At 52.2% G+C, this 22893-nt stretch overlaps 3 protein-coding genes across 12 annotated transcripts in view; 1 reads left to right on the plus strand and 2 right to left on the minus strand.

Annotated features, from left to right (window-relative positions):
* Window positions 1–48: 48 nt before the first annotated feature.
* Window positions 49–9809, minus strand: LOC119099427 (uncharacterized). Of its 6 annotated transcripts, none has more exons than XM_037222582.1 (13): window positions 9528–9809; window positions 8694–8790; window positions 7756–7909; window positions 7175–7353; window positions 6418–6606; window positions 5972–6087; window positions 5180–5333; window positions 4512–4704; window positions 3990–4139; window positions 3158–3311; window positions 2270–2450; window positions 1375–1527; window positions 49–650 (listed from the first exon to the last, which is right to left on the minus strand). In XM_037222582.1, the coding sequence occupies exons 1-13, from the start codon at window positions 9642–9644 to the stop codon at window positions 592–594; spliced, it is 1896 nt and encodes a 631-aa protein (XP_037078477.1). In that variant the 5' UTR covers window positions 9645–9809; the 3' UTR covers window positions 49–591. The 6 variants fall into 6 exon arrangements, with proteins under 6 accessions (XP_037078477.1, XP_037078475.1, XP_037078474.1 ...); XM_037222580.1 differs by having other exon boundaries at window positions 49–782; XM_037222579.1 differs by having other exon boundaries at window positions 49–848.
* Window positions 9810–10868: 1059 nt separating this feature from the next.
* On the minus strand, window positions 10869–17569 carry LOC119099139 (solute carrier family 35 member E2A). 2 transcript variants are annotated; one of them, XM_037222238.1, is made up of 8 exons: window positions 17529–17567; window positions 16535–16684; window positions 15876–16005; window positions 15052–15167; window positions 14209–14341; window positions 13909–13962; window positions 13477–13677; window positions 10869–12618 (listed from the first exon to the last, which is right to left on the minus strand). In XM_037222238.1, the coding sequence occupies exons 2-8, from the start codon at window positions 16674–16676 to the stop codon at window positions 12435–12437; spliced, it is 960 nt and encodes a 319-aa protein (XP_037078133.1). In that variant the 5' UTR covers window positions 16677–16684; window positions 17529–17567; the 3' UTR covers window positions 10869–12434. The 2 variants fall into 2 exon arrangements, with proteins under 2 accessions (XP_037078133.1, XP_037078134.1); XM_037222239.1 differs by having other exon boundaries at window positions 13477–13602; window positions 16535–17569.
* Window positions 17570–17958: 389 nt separating this feature from the next.
* Window positions 17959–22893, plus strand: part of Lfg (Glutamate NMDA receptor-associated protein 1 lifeguard) — a 12279-nt gene continuing 7344 nt past the window's right edge. The window contains exons 1-2 of one of the 4 annotated variants that reach the window (XM_037221681.1): window positions 17959–18026; window positions 22493–22597. The gene's annotated coding sequence lies outside the window, so the exon portion shown is untranslated. Of the gene's footprint in view, window positions 18027–18054; window positions 18223–21877; window positions 21898–22492; window positions 22598–22893 lie in introns of those variants that run through there. The other 3 variants (XM_037221678.1, XM_037221679.1, XM_037221680.1) reach the window with 3 other exon arrangements.

Raw genomic sequence — 22893 nt, forward strand, 5'->3', positions numbered from 1 at the left:
ACACACTCAGCTCACCTCCCCCTTCCTCCCCCCCCCCCACGGCCCCAGGTCCAGACCTGCCGGTCATAGGGAGCTGCTCAGCCGACCGTCACAGAAGGTACACCACGGCCCCAGGCCCAGACCTGCCGGTCATAGGGAGCTGCTCAGCCGACCGTCACAGAAGGTACACCATGGCCCCAGGTCCAGACCTGCCGGTCATAGGGAGCTGCTCAGCCGACCGTCACAGAAGGTACACCATGGCCCCAGGTCCAGACCTGCCGGTCATAGGGAGCTGCTCAGCCGACCGTCACAGAAGGTACACCATGGCCCCAGGCCCAGACCTGCCGGTCATAGGGAGCTGCTCAGCCGACCGTCACAGAAGGTACACCATGGCCCCAGGTCCAGACCTGCCGGTCATAGGGAGCTGCTCAGCCGACCGTCACAGAAGGTACACCATGGCCCCAGGTCCAGACCTGCCGGTCATAGGGAGCTGCTCAGCCGACCGTCACAGAAGGTACACCACGGCCCCAGGCCCAGACCTGCCGGTCATAGGGAGCTGCTCAGCCGACCGTCACAGAAGGTACACCACGGCCCCAGGCCCAGACCTGCCGGTCATAGGGAGCTGCTCAGCCGACCGTCACAGAAGGTACACCATGGCCCCAGGTCCAGACCTGCCGGTCATAGGGAGCTGCTCAGCCGACCGTCACAGAAGGTACACCACGGCCCCAGGCCCAGACCTGCCGGTCATAGGGAGCTGCTCAGCCGACCGTCACAGAAGGTACACCACGGCCCCAGGCCCAGACCTGCCGGTCATAGGGAGCTGCTCAGCCGACCGTCACAGAAGGTACACCACGGCCCCAGGTCCAAACCTGCCGGTCATAGGGAGCTGCTCAGCCGGCCGTCACAGAAGGTACACCACGGCCCCAGGCCCAGACCTGTCGCACGACCACGCGGCTGAGGCAGTGAAGAGTCGTGAAACCGACGACACAGCAACAGCCTCGCACGCAGCAACTCCTCCACGCCCGGGCATCATCCCCAAACAAAGCTAATCACACAAAGTACATGGTTCCCCTACCCATCGGTTTGAACAAAGTGGCACATGCCTAAGAAAAGACCAGAAATTGCACACACGAAATGGCTCAGGCCTGATCAAGAGACGTAATCGCACTGTTGAAACACCGCGTCAGCGGGCAGCATAAACTCGGATCCCTCGGCCCGAATCCTTCGGCTCGGATCACCGCCCGGCTCGGATCGCCGCTCGGCTCGGAGGTCACCCCTCGGCTCGGATCATCCCTTACCTCGGAGATCACACCTCGGCTCGCATCACCCCTCGGCTCGGATCGCCGCTCGGCTCGGACTACCCCTCGGCCCGGACCTGTCCGGCGCGCCGCTCACCTGTCTCGGCCACTGTGTCGTTGAGGGCAAACGCGCCACACTGTTCGCAGCGTCGGTAGGGCACGGTGTCACAGAGCGCCGCCGTCTGGCAGCAGACGGGCAGTCGATGGCCGGCCTCACACATCGCCTCCAGACTGGTCAGCGCGCTCACACGTGCCGCCAACGGTCAAGGTCATAACACTCACACACACGCACACACACGCATACACCGGACCCGCGGACACGCCGCGTCAGAGGGCCCGGCCAGGTTACCACGAGGGCGGGCGGGCTGCGTCCACTGATGGTATTCATGACAAGGGCAGGGCAGGGGCACGCACGTGACTACGCTGATGAGGGATGCCTATCAAGCACCAACAAGCAAAGCCGAACCATTCAACAACTGGCAAAACTAAATCTACGTCAACATTACCCCGGCTCAGTCGCAGTTCGAAGCAACATACAGCACGCAGATAGTAAGTTTTGCAGGTACAGCGGGTATTAAGCGCGACTTTCGGAGGCATCAGGCCACGAGGAGAGGTGTAAAACCTGAATATTTCTGGAATGAGGGGAAATCCGCATGTCATGAAAGCGGCCTTACAGCAAATACCAAATGTTCATAGCGGTGACTAAATTGCGATGAACGGCATAAACAAAGAAGTCGTGTTATGATAGCTTCGGCCGCTTCCATAATAACGCTACACTATAAACACTGCGCTGCAAAACCAGCAATTATGCTCGTGGTCCACGGGCTTGCCATAGCGCCCGGGTGGAAGCGAAACTTTGCCAAAATAGTGCAACACAAAGACTTAGCCACTGACAAGAAAGAAGACGGCTTATGGGCCAGGAAATGTGATGTCTGTGTACACATCTCTACAACACAAACACTCGAGTCTCAACCGCCACAACAAAAGGATATCCTGTTGGCAGATGCCACAGGCGGGCATGGCGTCGACCACGCCGCCGAGCTCCGCCGGCTCGGCGGCCAGCACCGCTCTGGCACGCTTCTGGAACGGACCGGCAGCGGCACCCGGGCGCTCCAGCGCGCGCGCCAGGTGGCCACGCAGCAGGTGGACGCGCAGCAACTCGGCGTACCTGTCCTGTCGCCAGACGGGGAGACATCGGCGACCAGCACCTCAGCGCGGTTCGCCGCCCCACAGGGCAGCGTGAGGACAGCCCGCTGAATATACTGGAGGGGGAGAGGGGGGGGGGGGGGAGTGCTAACGCGCTGAACCCCAGCGCGGTCCGCCGCCCCACAGGGCAGAGTGAGGACGGCCCGCCGATACACTGGAGGGGTAGGGGGGGGGGGGCAGAGCGCTGCACGCTTATTCCAAGCGGCTTCAGTTTTGAGACAGCAGCCTAAATTGTGCCGCACTCCTCAGTTTTGAGACAGCAGCCTGAATTGTGCCCCACTCCGATGTTCATCGCCAGGAAAGTTGGTCGGCACGCCCCGACACCGTCTTACGTCACATAGCTGCCAAGTGGCTGTCGCGTCGATGACCGACAACATAACTGTTTGCCCTCACCTCACACTCGCGAGAATTGTGGACGGACAATGGCACTCGGAGTACCTCGAGTCGAAACGACACGAAAAGCCATGATTGAGTGCATGTTTTCACGAAGACTTCCACGAATACGTAAGGTCCTTCACGAGCAATGCACAAAGAAAATAGCTCGCCTCTAAACAACCAACGGTACGCAAGCGGAGTGTAACGCATCCGCCTTGCCCTCCCATGGTGCGGCCAGCAGGAAATGCGCCGGTCTCCCGAGTCATGGTCCGTGCAGGCCGGAGCCGACAGCACCTCACCAGATCGGGGGCGGCAGCGTCGCCGGGCTTCTGCAGCGGGTGCGAGGAGCAGGCCATGAAGAGCGTGCTCTGCAGGTGACGCGCGGACTGGCGGGAGAGTGCCTCGTCCCCCTCCAGCAGCGAGAACGGCGTCTTGTCCACCAGCATTGTCAGTCTGGCGGCACGCGGCCAGTCTGCCTCAGGGACACAGGGGCATCGCGGGAGGGGGTGCGGCCGAGCCACGCGGTGCGGCGCCGAGACGGCCTCCGAGCTCGCCAACGCGCTCCCGCGGCGGTCAGAAACAACCCAACCGTACGTCCACGTACCGATCGTCTCCCAGCGGCGTCGCCGGCTGTCATGACGTGAAAACGACGCATTCCGCTCACAAACAACACCACACCGCCTGACACGGGACGGAGCGGCACTCCGGCCACACCACATCCCCTGACACGGGACGGCGCGGCACTCCGGCCACACGACACCCCCTGACACGGGACGGAGCGGCACTCCGGCCACACCACATCTCCTGACACAGGACGGCGCGGCACTCCGGCCACACGACACCCTCTGACACGGGACGAAGCGGCACTCCGGCCACACCACAACCCCTGACACGGGACGGCGCGGCACTCCGCCCACACCACAACCCCTGACACGGAACGGACCGACACTCGAGCCCCGTAGGCTGGCTGACCTGACCGCCTGACCCCGGCCGGACCGACACTCGAGCCCCGTAGGCTGGCTGACCTGACCGCCTGACCCCGGCCGGACCGACACTCGAGCCCCGTAGGGCGTCTGGCCTGGCCGCCTGACCCCCGGCGGACCGATATTTAAGCCCCGTAGGCTGGCTGACCTGGCCGCCTCCAGCACGTCCGTGAGCCGGCGCAACGGCAGCCGGCTGTTGAGCACCGAGTTGAGCAGCTGGTCCAGCGGCTGCTCCAGCAGCGTGAAGCTGACCCGCACCGGTTCACGCAGCTGCAGATGGTCGTAGTAGTCGAACACCCTGCGGCCGCAGCCAGGTGGTGGGCTTCAGGACAGACAGGGGCGCCGCGCTCGCCGAAGGGAACGGTCGGCAGCAGTCCAACGCGACGAGGCTGCTGGGCTGCTGCCGACCGGAAGAGGTCCGGTGAACCAGCGCGCCACATCGCCATCGCATCCGGTGTTTGAACCGCATTACAATATCCGTCATCTTGCCAACGTTTGCGACTGTTGCCACCACAAACGTTTCATCTGCACACACGCAGTGCAGTGAGGAGCACAGTCGCCAACTCTGACCCTTAACCAGAGCTCCACAGCTAGGCCATGGCGTCCCCAGTCGATCACAGTAAACGCCGTAGCCCAGAGCGGCCCAGCGCCGAGCCGCCGGCGGACCGACCTTTCGACAGTGCAGATGATGACGCGACTCGGCGAGGTGGCCAAGGCGTGGCACGAGTAATGCACGGGCTCGAGCAGGACCGAGATAGGTGCCGAGCGCAGCGCCAGGGGCTCGCCCTCCTCCAGCCGCACCGTCCAGAACTGGTTGTACAGCGTCGACACGATGGCGCAGCCCGGGGACAGCGGGGCCATACCTGCCGGACACGGATTGTCAGCCAGAGCACAGCGGGGATATGCCTGTCAGGCACGGTCCGCCAGCCAGGGAACAGCGGGGACATGTTTGCCGGGCACGGACCGTCAGCCCGGAGACATGTCTGCCGGACACGGACCGTCAGCGAGCGGGTGAGCATGTGAGCGGGGACAAGCGTCCGCGAGCCCGCTGGGATGGCGTGCATGCTGAACAGCTCAAGTGGAAGCGTTGTCTGCCGGACTTTAACCAGTTGTAAATGGTACACATAATCTTGCATCATAGCACACCTCCATCTACGCACACATATTATCACTGTGCACATACTTATATCATTACAGCTGTGTTCTTCCATATACATCTGTGTACATGAGGCATCACTGCATACTGACATAGTGGGGGCTACAGCCGAGGACTTACAGGCTCGGTCCGCTCGCGTCCCGTCGCTGCAGCACATCAGACCGCGCACGGCCAGGCCTCACCTGTCACCTGGGCGCCCTCCAGCCGGACGAACGCCGAGCCGGTCACCGTGGCCGCGTCGCCACTCCTCGTCAGTCGCAGCGCCATCACGGCGAATCCCTTGGCCAGCAGGAGCGGCGGGTCGGCGCCCGTGTCGGCCGCGACGACGCAGCTCACCTGCAGCAGCGGTGGAAGTCACCGGCGCCGCACCGACGGACACGCCGAGGTCGGTGACGGACGGGCACCTCTCGAAGGCCATCGTGGAGCGCTGTGTACTTTTGATAGCCGCACTGATCATCATTAAAGGTCGATTATGACGGTTACGTAAGTTGTTAAGTTGTTAAGTGCATCTGCAAGAAACATTATGCACATAGATAAGGCAGCAGTAACCGCCTTATTCCTCGGAGAAAAACCAGGAGAATGACGACATTGATGCGTTAATATTTTGATAAAGGCGTGTCGCAGAAATACCAATGCATTTATATCTTCATCCTCCTATTTTTCTCCGAGGAATAACGCTATTACGACTGCCTTATCATAACCAATTATAACAGCCATAATTGACGCAATTAATCGTGTGTAATGACAGCACGCCTCGTCAAAGGACTAGCGACAAATTCAGCCAGCTGCAGACCAATTATTCTGGCTGACCTGCTTTTGGTTTGATCATCGCATTGACAGTTCCTGCACATGACGCAATCAGAAGTTATTTTGAGCCCAAAACAGCTCGATTTTATAGACTCCGACGTCCGTCTTGAACAGGCCGGTGTCTCGACAGCTGTCTGCGCACAGGCGGCTACGCGGCGTCCACTCACCGGCAGCTGGTCCTCGTCGGCCAGAAGCGTCCAGGGTGGCGTGTGCGTCACCCGGTCGGTCAGGCTCAGGCCGTACCCCAGCAGACGGCCCGACTGCCGGCCCAGCAGCAAAGCTCCTGTCGGAGAGGCGGAGACGTCAGACCAGCACCGATACGTCCAAAGCGGCCCGATATAAATCAGAACCGGACGCGAATGGATAATCTGAGGTTCCTGACAGTCGAGCTTACAACGCACTCCTCTGGCGTTTGAGCAAATCAGCCTGGGAGGGTGCCATGCGTTCAAACAGCGCTAACCGACTTGCAAAGATCACGTTATGACCGCGGCGAAACTAAGTAGATAGCAATTGTCGTGGTTAAAACGGCTAAAACGGTGGTCCAAACGGCTCCCACCGTAGTCGATGTCAGCGTGGGAAGATGGACAGAGCCGATAATGCCGAGCCCGCTCACCTGACTCGAGCCAGGCCAGACACGTGACCCGGTCATCCGGGTCCGGCAGCACCCACTGGGCGACGAGGTCGGCCCGGAGGCTACCGGCGGTGACCCTCCACACAGCCAGGTGACCGGACCGGGTCACGGTGACCAGGTGACAGCGGGCCACGCCGTTCTCCCCCTCCGACATACCAGTCCATGCCATGTCTGCGGGCGAGCAGAGGTCAGGCCAGGCGACAGTGGACCACACCATGCTCCCCCTCTGACACACTGGTCAATGTCATGTCTGCGGACGAGCAGGGGTCAGGCCAGATGACAGCGGGACACGCCGTCCTCCCCTCCGACACAATGGTCCACGTCATAGCAGGTTTTGCATCAGGTCATGTCAGGCCACTGAGTTATAGCCCAGCGGGCTTCCAAAGTCAGGTTACCACACATGCCCGCGTTTTAGTTCTTTCGCACACAATAGCACCACTAGGCGCAAAAGCCACATGGAGTCACTTGCTACAAGCCTACATGCCGCTTCTGATTGGCGAGAGGGAGCATCAATCATCTCTTTGCCAGCGACGCGAATAAAAACGGGTCCGGTACGGTGAGGATCGAATCTGCACTCTTGCCTGTGAAAAGGTGGCGTTAATCTGGAGCGAAGAATTCAGAAGGAACGGCAGATGACCTTAGTCATACAATACGCGATACCAAAGTCACGTCAGGCATTTGATGCCCGGTCAGATCGACGACCGGAGCGAACATTTGGCACCCAGGATGGACCACGAACCGACTATGGAGAGCTCGTAGGTTCGTCGCCTGACGTCTGTCAGGGTGACAACATCTTCAGCGAGGTCGGCGTGATTTTGAATCCACTGGTCGCTGATGACCGTCACCAGTCGAGGCTTGGCTGACTGCACCTCGTAGATCTTCAGTCGCCGGTCCCAAGACAATGTGGCCAGCAGGCAGCTGAGGAAGCGGAATTTGGTCAGGACTGTAAGCACCGACCGACACAGAAACGTTTTGATTCTGCGTGTCTAAAGAGCCAGTCAGTCAGTTTTACAAAATAGCGACGGTCACTGGAGCAAAGCCGTGCGTGACTGCACTCTTTATGACTCAACTAGGAGTATGTCTGCTACTCAACTGTTTGGCAGACAAGTGAGCTCACATCCCAGAGACTATGCTGTGATTCGTCTCTGATGGTCGACTGGCGATTGGTCACGAGTTAGAGTGGCGTAGGAATACGCATGATGACAAAAGAAAGCAATTCAAACTCTTGGTTTGAATTGTTAATTGAACTGGCATCACATCATCCCAGTACTGGGATGTTTAGGGGCAGAAGGTAGTCCAAGGACTGAGCAGCTTGACTACCTGTCAAAGGATGCCATTCCTGGCGGCGACCAGAGAGCCCGACGAAACCCGACGAAGGTATCATTGTTTGTTGTAACTGCCATCAGCCCAGTGTCTGTGAACATGTCTGTGATGCGCTGCATCTTCTCTCTGCATATTCCCATGAATGGAAGGTCTGAAAAGCAGAGAATGTCACTGACACAGAGAGGCATCATGAGCTGCGTCAGAGTGATTGTTGTTCCTTGCTGCCAGCAGCTAGTAGTAACAGTAGACTGACAATAAGTGACCATTAAAAGGGCAAATTTTGGTGGACTGAGGAGAAATGCCATGATACATTTGCCAACAGTAGTAATGATGTGCCCTTGATGAATCATGTAGTAAAACAGCAGGACCAAAATATTGTTCCTGGTTGCATGCTTAAGCTCAAAGCACCTCATAATATTTACAAACCTGACATTGTGCCACAAAAGGGCCTACTAAATACTGAGGCAAGGCTGACTGAATGTCAGTTGCCACAGACAATGCAAGTCACATCACAGCATGCTATAATGAGCTACAATGGTGCACATACCCTCATCATCCACTGCAACCTCTTGTTATCTACCTTCAAAGGAAACTTCTACTTAGCTATACAAGCTGGTCCCAGAAACAAAAATGATGTTACTATGTAGGCAATACAAGGCCTTGCTGTTGTCACAGCAAAGAGAAGCAAACTGCCTGACCATGGTTCTGACTTATACAGGTCTGCTGTGGTCATACAAACACATACTGAGGCACTGTTGAGCATAGCCAGACTCTAGTTTTCCTACTACCTATCTACCCACAAAATACAGTATGGTTTAGGACTGACAAACACTCAGGATATTATTGCACACTTTCAGAAATTTTACAGAACTGAAAGATTGTACACATCATATTAGACTCAAATTATTGTTGGTACATGCAGTCTGTCATAATACCTTTCCCAAAGCATAGATTTTGTTCCTTTTCAGGTAAAATCTTGGCAAAAACTCCAGCAGCAGTAAGCTCCTTCTCATGGGGTTTGCATTTAACTTCCTGAAATACAATGGTCACAGCATGCCACCATCACCATTTCTTTCTCATTGGGCTTACACCACATTTCCTTAAAAACTAGGATGGAAACATGACATGATTAACCCACAGCATACAAGACTGAAACAAGTTATGAAAACTGGGCAAAATGTTATGCATAAATGGATTGTGACACACATTTCCTACTTTGGAAGAATTAAAATCACTTGAATCACTATACATTGTTTGATAATGGCCACACATTACTAAAATAGTATGATCTGAGAAGGGAGCTAAGATTCTGGGGGTGAAATGCTAACTATGCTTGGGATGCCTCACAGAGCAATGGAGTTCACCAACAGGCACATACACAACATGCACATAATCAGTGACCAGTTGTGAATTACCTAAACTGCAATCCTGAAAAGCTGGATTATGATGTGCAGTCTTGCCTATAAGCATTACCACCTACTTCCTAAAGGCCTACCAACATTATTGCTTTTGAACATATCTAAAAATTGAAGCATACCTTGCAGGTTCATTTGCCTTATTTCTATCCATCAGCTGGCTTTTCACGCCACAGTAACCATACCAAATTTTGGGTTAACTAGGTTGTTTATAGGGTACAAAAAGCATGTAGGTATCAGTCAGCACAATTTGGCCAGGCCCAAGTTCTGAGCTCAGGAGCTTGAGGTTCGTGTTTTGAGATAATGGATTTTATGGTACACACAGATAAAAAATGCAACACAGTATATACCTACATATACACAGACAGCGTGTTGAGTCGCAACGGCAATCTTGTTGTCCTTGGACCAGTCCACAACAAAGTCATTCAGAAGGGCGCCGGGCTCGTGGAACAACTGTGTTAGTTTTGCCATTGTGAAGTTACTTAGACTTGCAATACGTGCGCAACACGTATTCCTGCAAGTTTAATTACTGATGATGGTCTTTGAGAAACAAATTATACAACCTGAGATAAATAACCAATTTTGGCACGCGAACGCTACACTCTCTCTCCCTTCGACGCAACCGGTGAGACAGCACCCGATAGCACCGGACTGCGCATATTTTGTAGCCAATCTGTACACGCAGTCCGCTGATTTGGCCGGTTTGCAGGAAACGGCGACGAAATTTCTGCTTCGTACGTTTGACGATCATCCACGCTATTCCAGACCGTCCCTTAAGCTTATTGTAACAAAAAAAAAACACATTTTTACATGCTGGTCCGTAATAACGGAGAACAGAACATGCATCGACTCCCATCCAGGTTGTTGGACGCATTGGAAAAACACGAATAGAAACATTGGCGAAGAGCGCACGCATGTTACTCTAGTGCTTTTTGAGCCTATTTTTGTCACGATGCTACCCCACCGACCCCGGTAGTGGTTGTGCCAGTAGGCATAATTACTTACACATTGTACCGCTGAAGCCCGACATGTCACTGATGGATAATTTTCCAAATGTCCAAAAGCTTCTGCGTTCCGAACAATGTCGGTCTGAGTGTTGAATTACGGCCATGATGATCAGTGTGACTATTTCGGGCAACAACACATTCAAACAACGGAAAGAAATGGAGAATTCCAAAACTTTGCCTGCGACTTACGGCCAGCACAGTAACACCACCAACAGAAGTAAACAGCCCTCCGCGGTCTTGGCGTCTACTGCTCAGGCGGAAGTTACGAGACGTCCACCCGCCGTTTGAAAGTCGTGATGGCCGTGCTACATGTCGCGGTCACAATAGCAACTATGTGCCGTGAAGACGCGTCCTATCCTGTCACTGTTTGATAGCCGGTGTGGTGGTCATGTGCGAGCTAGTTCGCAGCGACTGGCGGCAGGACAACGAAATGACAAATTACCCGTTCTGAGACCACGACGAACACCCAGCCTACAATGCATACTACCAGCTTGGCTTGTCTACTCAGCGGATGGTGTTCTCTGAAATGGATAAGGCCTTTGGATAGGTAACCTTTGCAAGCCGCCCAGCTATACAATGCATTGAAAATTGCAGCAAAATATGAAAGCTGCCCCCCCCCCCCCCCCCCCCCCCGAGGCCACACGTGTATCTCCGTCGGCTGCAGGCATCTTCAAATAGCGCTACTCAAGACACATGCATCATGTATTTAGACGATGGGTTTTGTGGTGCAATACCAAAATATCTTTACACAACAATGGTGACCGCAAACCGATGTTACATGACACAGCCAAATGTTCCAGGGCAAAATATAAAGTGTTAGCATACAGTGAGTGCGAATGTACCGACAATAAAACAACACGAGCCCTTTCCATCCACAACCATCCCCAGCAATCTATCAGCAAGAGCTGCCAGCTATTTTTGATTCATATGACGACTGAATTTCTGCATGCGAACAAAATAACAGTCTATGGGTCTGTTTCCGTGGCTCCTCCAAAAAAGATGAAATGAGTTTGAGGGAGGCTGGAGGGGCACCGAAATCTTCCGCCACGGGAGCGATTTCGGAGGAGGTCGCGGCTGCTTGCGCACAGCTCAGCCAAATGGTTTTGGCGCACTGAGAGCAAATAACGTAAGACGCTGACTTCTGAAAAATAATATTCAAAATCGAAAATATATTCAACAATAATAGTTATATGAATACAACGCTATGAAAATGAATCCGTACGTAATTTATCTGCGCTAATTTACACTTCAGTTCTCTGCTTCCGTTTAGTGACAACAAATGGGGCCAAAATGCACATGAATGAACTGTGCCACTAATATTTACCACAGCCTCCTCCAAACATCTCTGAAAACAACACCTGAGGTTCGGGGCAAGCCTGGGGGGGGGGGGATTTGGAGGAGGTGGAGGAGCCGCGGACACAATGCGATTAGTTTGGAGAAATTTTGGCGATTTTTGGGAAGTTAAGAGGAGCGACGGGAGCAGGCCCGTATGTAAGAACTATCCCAGTGCAAAACTCGATACAGCCACATCCACATCACAACCCTGTGTCCAACAGGCGCATATAAGCCCTGAGGAATGAGCAAAATAGAGGTTTTCGCGACCAACGAGTCTCATTATAATCCAAGCAGCTTTACCAAGACGGTGAGCGATAGCATACGTTTAATATGACTTACCGGTGGAATTCAAGAACAGTATAACACGGTAACCACCCAAACAGTCTGCATTCTGCCAAAGAAGATGGCTGTGAACGCCCTGTACACTACCATAAGTTCATTTCAGAAAAAAAACAATTTCCATGAGGATTATGCTGTGCATCAAAATCAACGTCTGAAGTCCGAAACAATACGGAGGCGTAAAACTAGGCGCACCGCGCGCGTGATCGCGAGCGGACGCCCCAACACTGTCACACATCACCGTACTGTGATTATGGCATACCGCGAACGAGGCCACCATCGGGATCGCTACGGTCCCGGTGATTTTGTTTTCCCGTACCACGTCACACTGAGCCCTAGTGACCATGGAATCTGGACCACCATAGCTCGTGCTGCAATTATGTCGCTGCTTCACACAACCGCACCGCACCCTCCCCCTTCCCTTCCAAGTGGCATCACTAACACACACGCCACCAACCCGTCCCATGGGGCCAGCACCACATCACCAGCCTGTCACACTGGTGCAGTGTGCGCCTCCCTCGCCCTCCCCATATCACTAGCCGCCCGCCACCTCCGACGGCCGCGGATGGCCACGTGGCGGTCACATGGCGGTCCGGTCGGCGGCACGCACCACCGGCGAGAACTTGCGCCGCGTGGCCGCGTTGTAGAGGAACACGCCGAAGATGACGACTGCTGTGCCGAGGCCGCTGAGCAGGGTGACCGCGTTGTGGAAGAGGAGCACACTCAGCCAGATGAGCAGCGCCCGCTTACACGTGTTGGCAACGCTGTGGAACCGACGACGGGGGGCGGGGGAGGTCAGACGCAGCTGCGGCGGGCGGGGCGCGTGTCGGGCCGGACAGCACAGCCGGAGACAGGAGAAGGCTGGCTGATCATGTTGATCGTGACAATGAGCGGTAGCTTGGACGCGTTGGCGGTAAGACGCAACCAGAAGTGGGGCGCTGGACACGACTAAGACAGATGGACGGGGTTCGGCCGCGACTATGACCAGCACGCACAACCAGTGTCTTTGGAGTACCATCCATAAACGAAGCGTTACAAAGGCGGAGAACACAATGTTCGTCCATCAGTACGTTTCACTCGCTCGCCATGTCCAGGAGGCGCCATAGCGACATATAACTGGTGGACGGCTACATAACATAGACCCGGCTAGATGGCCGGGTCATCGACGTCACGGAGGAAGTCATCGACGTCGTGGAGGAACACAAACGTTCTCGGTTTCAAGCATGCTGCTTGAACCTGATATGGAGGGAAGCACACAGGCTGAAGGAAATAAGGGCTCGCGAGTCAGGCAGCGCGTAGTCTGACACCGGCCAGGCGGGCTTCGAAGATCCGGAGAAACGGATACGGCATATCGCGGAACACCTGAACATGGTGTGTTGCCCGAGAACCCTACGCGACTCGCGCCAGGCCCGCTCAATGCCTGACTCGATACTCAATGCTTGACTAAATCCAATCAAAGCTGGCCCGCGTGGCTTAAGCTTAAATGATTGAGATCTCCGATTATCCGCATTTCCAGCGCCTCGATGGTGCGACGTGAGCCGTAACACGATGGGATTCCTGCAGCTTTCAATAAATCGAGGAGGAGCCCCACGCTGATAGACAATATGAAGCCCCCAACTCACCTGTACGTCACTGGACTAATGTATTCCATAAGCATGTAAGCTGTGGCCGTCTGGCAGTAATAGAAAAATCCTGCAGCCGCCAGCGTAACCGCAGTTTCAGTGGTCACCCCAGAGATGGCATCTGGCCTGGCAAGCAAATGCAAAATGGGCGTCTGGATGAGGGCGCCTGCTACTCCCGGATAAAACTGCAGCTCTGCGGCACTGGGGACAGAACGGTTCTGATTACTGCACTTCGCAGTACATCCGCATATGTGAATGGTATGGTGTTTGAGCTAGTCCGGAATGGAACAAAACAAAACACGGCACCACACCGCATTCTCGAGATAGCAATGGCGCGGGCTGAATGTCACAGAAGTAAGCGGTATTGCAAGGTCATAAGTTAGGTTTAGAAAACATCAATACAGGGTTTCAGAGCAGACCAGAAGCACTTACCTGTACTTGTAGTCCTTGTTATTGAGGATTTTCTTCACAAATACACTCTGCAAGCTGAAAAGGTAAAGACGCATTACCACATATCCGCGTCCTGATGAGGACTTCGGCTTTGGAGCACGCCGACTACCGAGGTCATATGGCGCCCATACAAATCCACGTCCAAATACGAACACATTAAATTAAGAGACAGTCGTCGTTGAACGTTAAGCGACGAGTTGCTCTGCGGGAGGCAGCTGACGACAAGGCGGCCTCTGGCGCGCGCGCGCGGCCCCGCGCCCCCACCCGCCGCCACTCGCTCACCACTCGCATAGGTTGGTGCCCATGGCGGCGACGAAGCCGATCAGGTTGAAGCTGAGCTCGTGGGAGGAGCAGAGTGCCAGGCCGGCCATCACCGGGATCAGTGACAAGTTAACCAGCAGCGGCGTCCGCTCGCCTGCCGCCGCAGCAAACTGGTCAGTGACCTCGTTGTGGAAGATCGTGGCGATTTGACGAGTGTGTTTGGTTTGAACCAAATTTGGGCCAAAGTGATGTTGGCAAAAATTATCTGGCACTATTATTGCAGCATTATTAGTTATTCTTATGGAACAAAATTATGTTACACCAATTTATAAAATTCTAGCGATCTATTAGCGTTTCAATTATGCATAACGTAAAGACGCATAAAACCTTCGCTAAAGTGTCCATCAGTAAAACCCAAAGTTTATTAGATTGCGTATGAATACATAATAGTGCAGTGTTCTCCAGGTCATCACAGTGTTGACATAGAGCTTGGGCGATGTGCGGGAGCCATCAGCGAGGCGCGCTTCTGACAGCGTCCGGCGCGAGGAGCAGAACCGTGATCAACGTCAGAGGCATCAGTACACACAAAATGACTGTGCAATTTGCCACTGGCAGAGAGGAATACATATGACATAACTGTCAAATACCAGCTGAAATGCCAAGGGAGGTGATGCACTTGTCTAATGACACAGTAATCACCTGCACAGATGCCAGTGCTTTGAATTATAACATGAAGATGTTACTATAAACTACACCAGATATGCTACACTGGTAATGAGGAAAAGCAGCAAAGGCATCACATCAGAATTTAGCAGGAACATACAGCAGATGCCAGCGCCAGACGTTACTGAGGCGTCCACTCACCTAACACCAACCACGAGATCACGACGGTGAAGATGGGCGCAGAACTTTTTACCGTTTCTGCAAAACTGACGGCGACGAACTTGAGCGCCGCCAGGCCAAACAGGATAACACCCGACCTGCGGTCAGCGGACTGGACGGTAACGGCAGTCACCCGATTATCTGCCGACGCGTGTTCGAGGATGTCACGGGTAAGACTTCCTCCACCTAATCCATTCACTGCCCACGTGCCTATGTGCGTACCCAATTGCCATCCATTTCTCATCAGTTGTACCCACCCCTTTTGAATGAACGGCACTTGAATTCATTGTCGTGTTATGAAAGAGCTCCAGGAAAGTTTGAACCAAAGCTCACTTTGTTCCAATGCTAACTACAAAAACGGCGCACTGGATCTGACTCTGACTAATGAGTAAAGATGACTAACTACTGTTAAATACGCCCACAGTAATATTGCATAGCATTTATCGCAGCATGCACACGACATTTGGTAAATGTCTCACCCACACCCGTGCCCATACCCGTAATTTTCCCGAAATCCGTGACCACCCCAGCCTGTTGCCCCTCTTTCATCAACGCCCACCACTTCATCCAGTGGGTTAAGTTCTCTAACACACGCATCTGTTCCGGAGCATTGCGCAACGGCGCCTCCCGACGGCAGTCCCGAGATCCATCCGGCCTGTCCAGTCCCTACCAGCCATACCACGCCAGCGTACCCGTCCAGCAGCCACGCATAGCAGGCGGCATGTTCGGGCACAGCGCCGGCGTCCAGCGGTCACGCACGGCGAGCGGCGCGTCCTGGCACAGCTCCGGTGCGCGGGCCTACTCACGTCAGGCAACCGATGAGCAGCATGCTGGCGTAGTATGCCGGCGGCGGCGTCTGCGGCTTGCTCTGTGGCCCACATGGCAGCTGCAGCTGGATGCAGCCGCAAATCACGGTCATCATCACCTGGCAGCTACCTGCAACAGACAACATCCTGCACTGATCAGCCAGGGCTTGGGGAAACCAGGGACATTATATATTGCCAGAGTGGGGGACTCCATCTTGGGAATATTTCACATGATAACTCACATGATTTTGCATGAAGTAGACTGAAGTAAAACTTATGTTGCTTTCCAAGTCCTCAAAAGATCTACTGCCTCTGATGAGGATAGTATTTTTGTGATCAAAGTGCACACAGCAGATGCACACACATGTCACATTTTTATACAGATTCAAATAATTAACTAAATACACCTGCCATGTGTAAAGCAGAACATACTGTTGAAAATACACAGAGCTTAAGTGGCCCTGTTTGCAGTATATGTTTATTCTTTATGGCAAGCACTGTCAGAGAGGAGGAGGCAGGCCCTACTCTTAGACCCACATTTTTCCAATTTTCTACAGATGGTTCCTGAAAGAAAATTAAAAATGAATTAAATGCTTTCACTGGGCTCTGGAGCCCCTTTAAGAAAATCTGACTGCTCCACTGTTCCTTACTAAACTTACCTAGAAGCATTGAGTCCACCTGCATGTATGACACAACATATTTGTTTGTAAAAAGTGTGAAGGCACTGAAAATGTACCAGAACACAAGGAGAATCCATGCTTTGGGGCTGCGCAGCCCAAGGGCAGCATCCGATGAAGCCATTTCGACACCTGAAAACACCAAGTATGGATTGACAAAGATGTGGATGACTGGTCAAAACATCACTGTGTACTGTGACATTCCTTTGGTTTACAATTCAATAACACTCAGCTTTCTGATGTGTGCAAGTTTCCTTGCATTCATTTTTCTAACACATGCCATTGGTCAACAAGGGCAGTCAAAGGGCATGACTGCCCATACCCTGGGCAGTCATGCAGACACACTGTGCAGCATGCATAACTTTCTGCATCCAAGCCTGGCAAAGGAGCGGAGGCAATCTGATCTGTTGATCTGGACAGCACAATCTGACTGGTGGGTTCAGGGCACAGGCAACAAGCTATGCTTGGCAGGTATGTTGGACCTATGGCCTAGCCAACCATGCCAACCCTACCTTACCTTATGGTGATTGGGATCTATGAAAGGCCACTAGGCCTGTTGGTCCTGGTCTCATCATGCTCCCAGTTGGGCAACCAGTATCAAGTTACAGATAGATTCAGTGTGGAATGTCATAAATGTGGTCAGCCCATTGCACATCAAGCCTAGACCTGAACTATTCAATTGAGACTATTATACAACCAGGAGCAGAAGGATGTTTCAATCGTTGACAACCTGCATGCTGAACGAGTTATGGCGGACAAAAGTCCTAGCCTGGGTTTTTTTTTAGCTTCCAACAGAGCAACTTACAGCTTACAAAGTTTCAGCCATACAGAATAAATTTATTAGAAAGAAAGCGTCAAGCCTAGGTTCCAGTGCCGGTGTCCGGTCATCCAACATGACCTCTTGCACCTTCTTGCAAGCTACAGCAATGTTATCATGCCCCAATTACACCCACCAGCCCTCGACAACACCACATACTTTCCCCACACAAAAGCAAGCCAACGATTGAACCGTGGGGCCCAGCGGGGCCGTGGGCGATACCCAGCCAATACCTTAAAACAACGCACACTCGCAGCTCAAACGAAACGAGTTGCAGGACTGGTCATCGAAACTCGCGGCCATATTCCTGAAAATTATGCAGGATGCCTAAAATATTCGATGAGTCGCGCACAATATAACTGTTGAGAAAACAATAGATATTGGTTACTTCAATTTTTCCAAGATTTTTATTCTGAGTTCTTAAATTTCTATCAGTTTTATTTTTGATATGCATAAATAGGCTCAGTATTAAAATACAGTAACCCAGATTGTCGAGATACTTAAAATTTTTGCTTTATGCGGCCAGCTAAGCGAAGTTGGCAGCTAAAAGTAACAAAAGCGTCCTTTACGTCTATGTGCGGGTTTTCCCCGTTGTTTACTCCTGGACGATCGAAGACGTTCTGCGGTGGTGTTCTCCAGGGCCTGTTCCGGCTTCTGGTGAGTTTGTGTAAACCGGGGTCGCGTAGGATGTATATTATTTATAATTTAGGCTGAGTGGCACAGTTTCGAGGTGGTCCTCACTTCATCGCTTTTGTTCTGATCGGTGCATCCTCTGGCTAGCCGGACTGACACCGCAATACATTTCCACGCTATTGAAACTGGCGAAGGTCCTGCGTAGCCGATGCTGAATAAGGTAGTTGATATTAGTGGAAGGGCCGGTGATTGACTGTAGTCCAGATTGCTTGGATCATTGCTATGTCAATGTCGTCATGCAAATTCAGCTCACCTTCTCATCATTCAGAGTTTTTAGATGGTAGCAATATCAATGTGACCACTAAGGCTCATATTGAAATTTGAGAGCTGGAATTTGTCTCTTACTCCTCACCATTGAATGTAGGGTAGTGAATTGCCATTTAAAATTTACAATTATGTTGAAAGTAGATTGGCTTGGAATTTTCTCTACTAATTGTGGAGCAGAATGTCTGAAGCAATGATTTGTGCATGGTGGGGCAAGTGGGCATCATGATGTTATGTCAATAAGTATCTGAAATGTGGTTTAGGCTCTTGGGGGAGAGAACAAAAATATCAAAGCCAGAGCTTGTAGTGAGAACAAAATAACCCAAGTGAATTTGCAATACATTCACAGCTGGCACTAAAAGACATTCCTTGGCAGCAGATGACAGTAAACACCATGCTCAAGCTGGTCTCAGTAATTGCCAAAGACCATTATAAATTGACTGCTTGCAATTACTAAACTTTCTAGCTTCCTAGGCAAGCACTTCCTTCCTAAGTCTATGCTTGCACCTACTGAAATTTTTAAGCTATGGAGCGGCTAGAAAGTTGTTGATATTGATAATTATACTGTAAAGGTGTCAGTCCCAGTAAAGGCTGATAGAAGCAGATGCTTAAAATGTTGTGCACCTGTTGCACTATTCTCTGGACCACATAATGTTAAGTATGTTATTGAAATGTTGTGCAAGCCACAGCATAAATAGGAGCATCTGCAGCATTGTAGTTAGTGCAGCTACATTCTAGTCCAGGTACAATCTTTCTCACCTAGAGGAAAGATTTGGGGGCAATGTGATATCCACCTAGGCTTTTACTGACCTAGATGTACTTAATTTGGGAACAAGCATGTAGTTTCCTATTTAGTTGGATAGGATGCCAACCCCTCCCCAACTTTTAGAAAAAAAACTTGGTCAAAATCAGGGAAAACATGGTTTGCTCCATTTCAGAGGGATGAAAGATTTCTCTGCTCACCTGCTCTACCAAAATATGTACAAAACTACCCCACCTGAGATGTCAGGCTGCTGCTTGGTCGGGGCTTGGATGCCAACACAGCAGGGGCAGAGGAATGGTTTCATCCTCACAGAGCAATCCAGTCGCATAAGGTTGGCATCACTGCATCTATTTACTGGGGTTGAGTCTGACACAATGCTTTTCTCAGTGTATGACAATGAACTAAATTTATATATTGCCCTTGTCTACACCACAAACCAGCTGTGGGGTACCGCTCCTTGCGCGGCTCCTCCAAAACAAGGTCGGTAGGCTGCATGAATGGCGTGCAGCAATAGGAGTCTCCAATGACAGAGCCACTGTAGGCTATTTATTGGTTTTGATATTGTTTTTGGGACTGTATTGATTTTGTAAAAAAAATATTGATTGGCAAAACCCAGCTAAAACAAAAGGTAAATCTAAAAAATTTGAATGATCATATAAACACACCAGTAGAAGTTCTGCTTGACAGAGAACAAGGAACCCCTCTTTAGCTTTATACTGAGATCATGATTCTGTGAGGATGCTCTGTGGATCGATAGAAAAAATCCTTACTTTTGTTTGATGACCCTTTATGCATGTTCATCGCGCATTCAGCTGGGATTTCTTGGTGGAGAATGTGCCTTCTCTCCAACGGTAAATCCTCCCTAAGAGCCGGAGACTCGCGGAGCCTTGGTTTTCCACGTGCCCTAGCGAGTGTTTGGGAGATGTTTAACGTCACCATTACACGTTCCATACAATATCCATTTTTGATAGTTTCCAATGAAATTTCAATAAAAACACGATTTAAAAAGAATGAATAATAACTTATTTATCAATATATGATAAATTTGCCTTATATTTAGAGGTCCATGTAATGTTTACATCATATACTTTCATATCGGTTTTTCTTGTGATGCGATGATTTCTACCGTGCAATTCAGAAATGTTGAATCGTGCTGTGTGCGAGATATTCTCCGCGCATCTCCCTGGTACGTCCGAGAGACGCTGTTGTTTTGGGTGCGGGATTGAGCCCGGTTTGTGGGCTCGTTGGTGTCGTTGGATGGTAGGTGAGTTAAACATGTGCTGGTGAGCAGCAACAGACATGGGCACTGAATGCATTGCAAGGAAAGAATATGTTTGATATGGTAGAGAAATTCGGTTGTAACCCGCAGGCAGTATCCTTGCTCAGTCGTGAGTGTGGCGTGCGATGCTGTCAAAGTTGCAGGAACAGCTTGCCTCCATCCGACGTCGCTCCCAGAGAACAATTTTTTACATTCTTTCCAGTGTATATTTGTGGAGAGCAAAATGTCTTGAGGCCAAAAACACCAAGAAACACCCAAGTTTCAGATGCTGATGGCAATTCAGGCACTTTTGTAATAAGACCTATAAATTTCATGAGTTTTTGCCAACCAGGGTTTGGGGTTTGTTATTTTGGTCGTAAGCATTGTCAGGGCAGGGGATGGTTATTTTATCATTGACATGATCATTGGTCAGCCCTCAATATTTCTTAAGACAACGCATCACTGAGCTAGTGACATTCAGAGTTGCAGATTCTGAACCATTCACATTGTCATGAATGGTGTAATGATTATCAGCATTTGATGGTCTGCTAATTGCATAGAACTAGTCACTGGTGTTGTTTATGGCTTGTACATTAAATCCTGATCATACGGTATGTTTTGCCCCATCATGGCTGGCAGCACTGGTCTGATATAGTTTGTTAGCTGATGTTGTCTGGTTTTTATAGGGCCTTAAACTGTTGTTGGCATAGTTGGCAGAAGCTGGAAAAACTTGAGGGTGGCAAAAGTATGGCGTGAACAAATGGAGTCAATAGGCAGTTGATCACCATGATATTAAATGTGATATATGCAAAATAAATGCACAATCCTCCTCAAGGTGATTGCACAGACATTTGTACAATAGTAATGTAGATCAATTTCCCATCCACTGTGTGCATGGCAGCCTGGGTAAATGTCAAAAATGTATGGTGTATGGTGCATTCTTTATTAAATATGGAAAGAAACAGTGTTGTGGCCTGGAGATAACATTTCATATGTCTACTGCAGTCATGCTGTTGGTTGTGTTCAAAAGTAATACAGTATTATCTTAGTTGAGCATTAGAAACAACTGAATTTTTGACTCACAGAATGCATAAATATAGACTTACAGCTGGCAGAAATGCTATTATTGCATCATTTCCATATTTGTTATCTGAGATGTCACTGTTCCATTATTGGATACATGTGATTGCTATCTTTTGTCACCACAAAATCTGTACCTGGCATAGTTAAGTCACCATGTGCGGGCTGCTCGCGGCGCACGTAAGTGTCTAGCTGGCCAGTCTCTGGCTGTCTGGGGCTGCGGCGACGCCGCGCCCGTGGCCTCCGGTGACGCCGCGCCCGTGGCTTCGGGTAACGCCACGCCCGTGGTGTTCGGTGACGCGGCGCCGTTGCAGCGCCGCCCGCCTCGCTCCTGAGACTGCATGCGCGGTCAGATGGGGCGGTGATCGTGATGGCGCGGCAGCTGATGGCCGTAACCTAGGCGATCGCGTCCGGATGCGCCAGCCGCCGCTCGATACGACGCTGATCTCGGAATAGTGTCGGACTGAGCGGTCAGTCTAGGCCCGACGCCGACGGCGCGGGATGGCCGGCGCGGCGACACCGCAAGGTGGGATCCGCACCGGCCGGCTCGCTCCCCGGGGCACGGCCCCACGCCGGAGGGCGTGGGGCCATGCCCCGGTGCCGCCGGCCGGTGGGCTACCTCCCCGGCGGGTGTCCACCGCCGGGCCGGGCCCGGCCGTGACGTGCCCGGTCGGTTGTGTGGCTCTCGGGGCTATGATTGGCCGCCGATGTTGGTGATGATCAGCCGCCAGTGTTGGTGATGATTCGCCGGTGTTGGTGATGGTCCGCCACCGGTGTTGGTGATGATCCGCCACCGGTGTTGGCGATGATCCGCCACCGGTGCTGGTGATGATCCGCCACCGGTGTTGGTGATGATCCGCCACCGGTGCTGGTGATGATCCGCCACCGGTGTTGGTGATGGTCCGCCACCGGTGTTGGTGATGGTCCGCCACCGGTGTTGGTGATGATCCGCCGCCGAGGTTGGTGATGATCCGCCGGTGTTGGTGATGCTCCGCCGCCGAGGTTGGTGATGATCCGCCGCCGGTGAGCGTGTGTGGTCGTGACCTTGGCGCTGCTTCGTCGCAGGAAAGGCCTCGGCGAGTGAAGTCAAGGATCAGGATCTGCTGCGCCCGGAGTTCGGTGCCCCCGACATCCTTACCAACAACTGGGTCTCCAACGGCGCCGCTGTCGGTGAGAGAGGTGCTCGGTGTCCGCTCTGGGGTCTTGGCTGCTCCGGGGAGCACTGGCAATCGGTGATGAATGCCATTGTTTAGAGGCGGAACGGGACTGCCGTGTTTACGGAATGCTCTAGTTAGGAGCGATTTTTTCCGACCCCGCTATGTGGCACACAAGCAGTGCAAAACACACCATATGGGTACTACCCAGGCCAGAAACCAGCCCAATAGCTAACCCTTTCAAGGCATGAGGTACTTAGCTATTACCCAGGAGCTGGGGGAGGGGTAAGGTGCTATGCAAACTGATTTGAA

The sequence above is a fragment of the Pollicipes pollicipes genome, unplaced genomic scaffold, assembly GCF_011947565.3.
Source record: "Pollicipes pollicipes isolate AB1234 unplaced genomic scaffold, Ppol_2.1 Scaffold_4740;HRSCAF=5597_pilon_pilon_pilon, whole genome shotgun sequence".
In the NCBI taxonomy this organism is placed as follows: domain Eukaryota; kingdom Metazoa; phylum Arthropoda; class Thecostraca; order Pollicipedomorpha; family Pollicipedidae; genus Pollicipes; species Pollicipes pollicipes.

Bases quoted from the DNA above. Each gene is read 5' to 3' on its own strand.
- LOC119099427 (XM_037222582.1), bottom strand. From the start codon at position 9,644: ATGGCAAAACTAACACAGTTGTTCCACGAGCCCGGCGCCCTTCTGAAT. The intron at 8,791-9,527 runs GTAGGTATATAC...ATTGTATTTCAG, and splicing joins AACACGCTGTCTGTGTATAT to GAAGTTAAATGCAAACCCCA. The intron at 4,705-5,179 runs GTGAGGCCTGGC...CGTGTCCGGCAG, and splicing joins GGAGGGCGCCCAGGTGACAG to GTATGGCCCCGCTGTCCCCG.
- LOC119099139 (XM_037222238.1), bottom strand. From the start codon at position 16,676: ATGGCTTCATCGGATGCTGCCCTTGGGCTGCGCAGCCCCAAAGCATGG. The intron at 15,168-15,875 runs GTGAGTAGGCCC...CGCTGACCGCAG, and splicing joins CTGCTCATCGGTTGCCTGAC to GTCGGGTGTTATCCTGTTTG. The intron at 14,342-15,051 runs GTGAGTGGACGC...CTGCGGCGGCAG, and splicing joins GATCTCGTGGTTGGTGTTAG to GCGAGCGGACGCCGCTGCTG.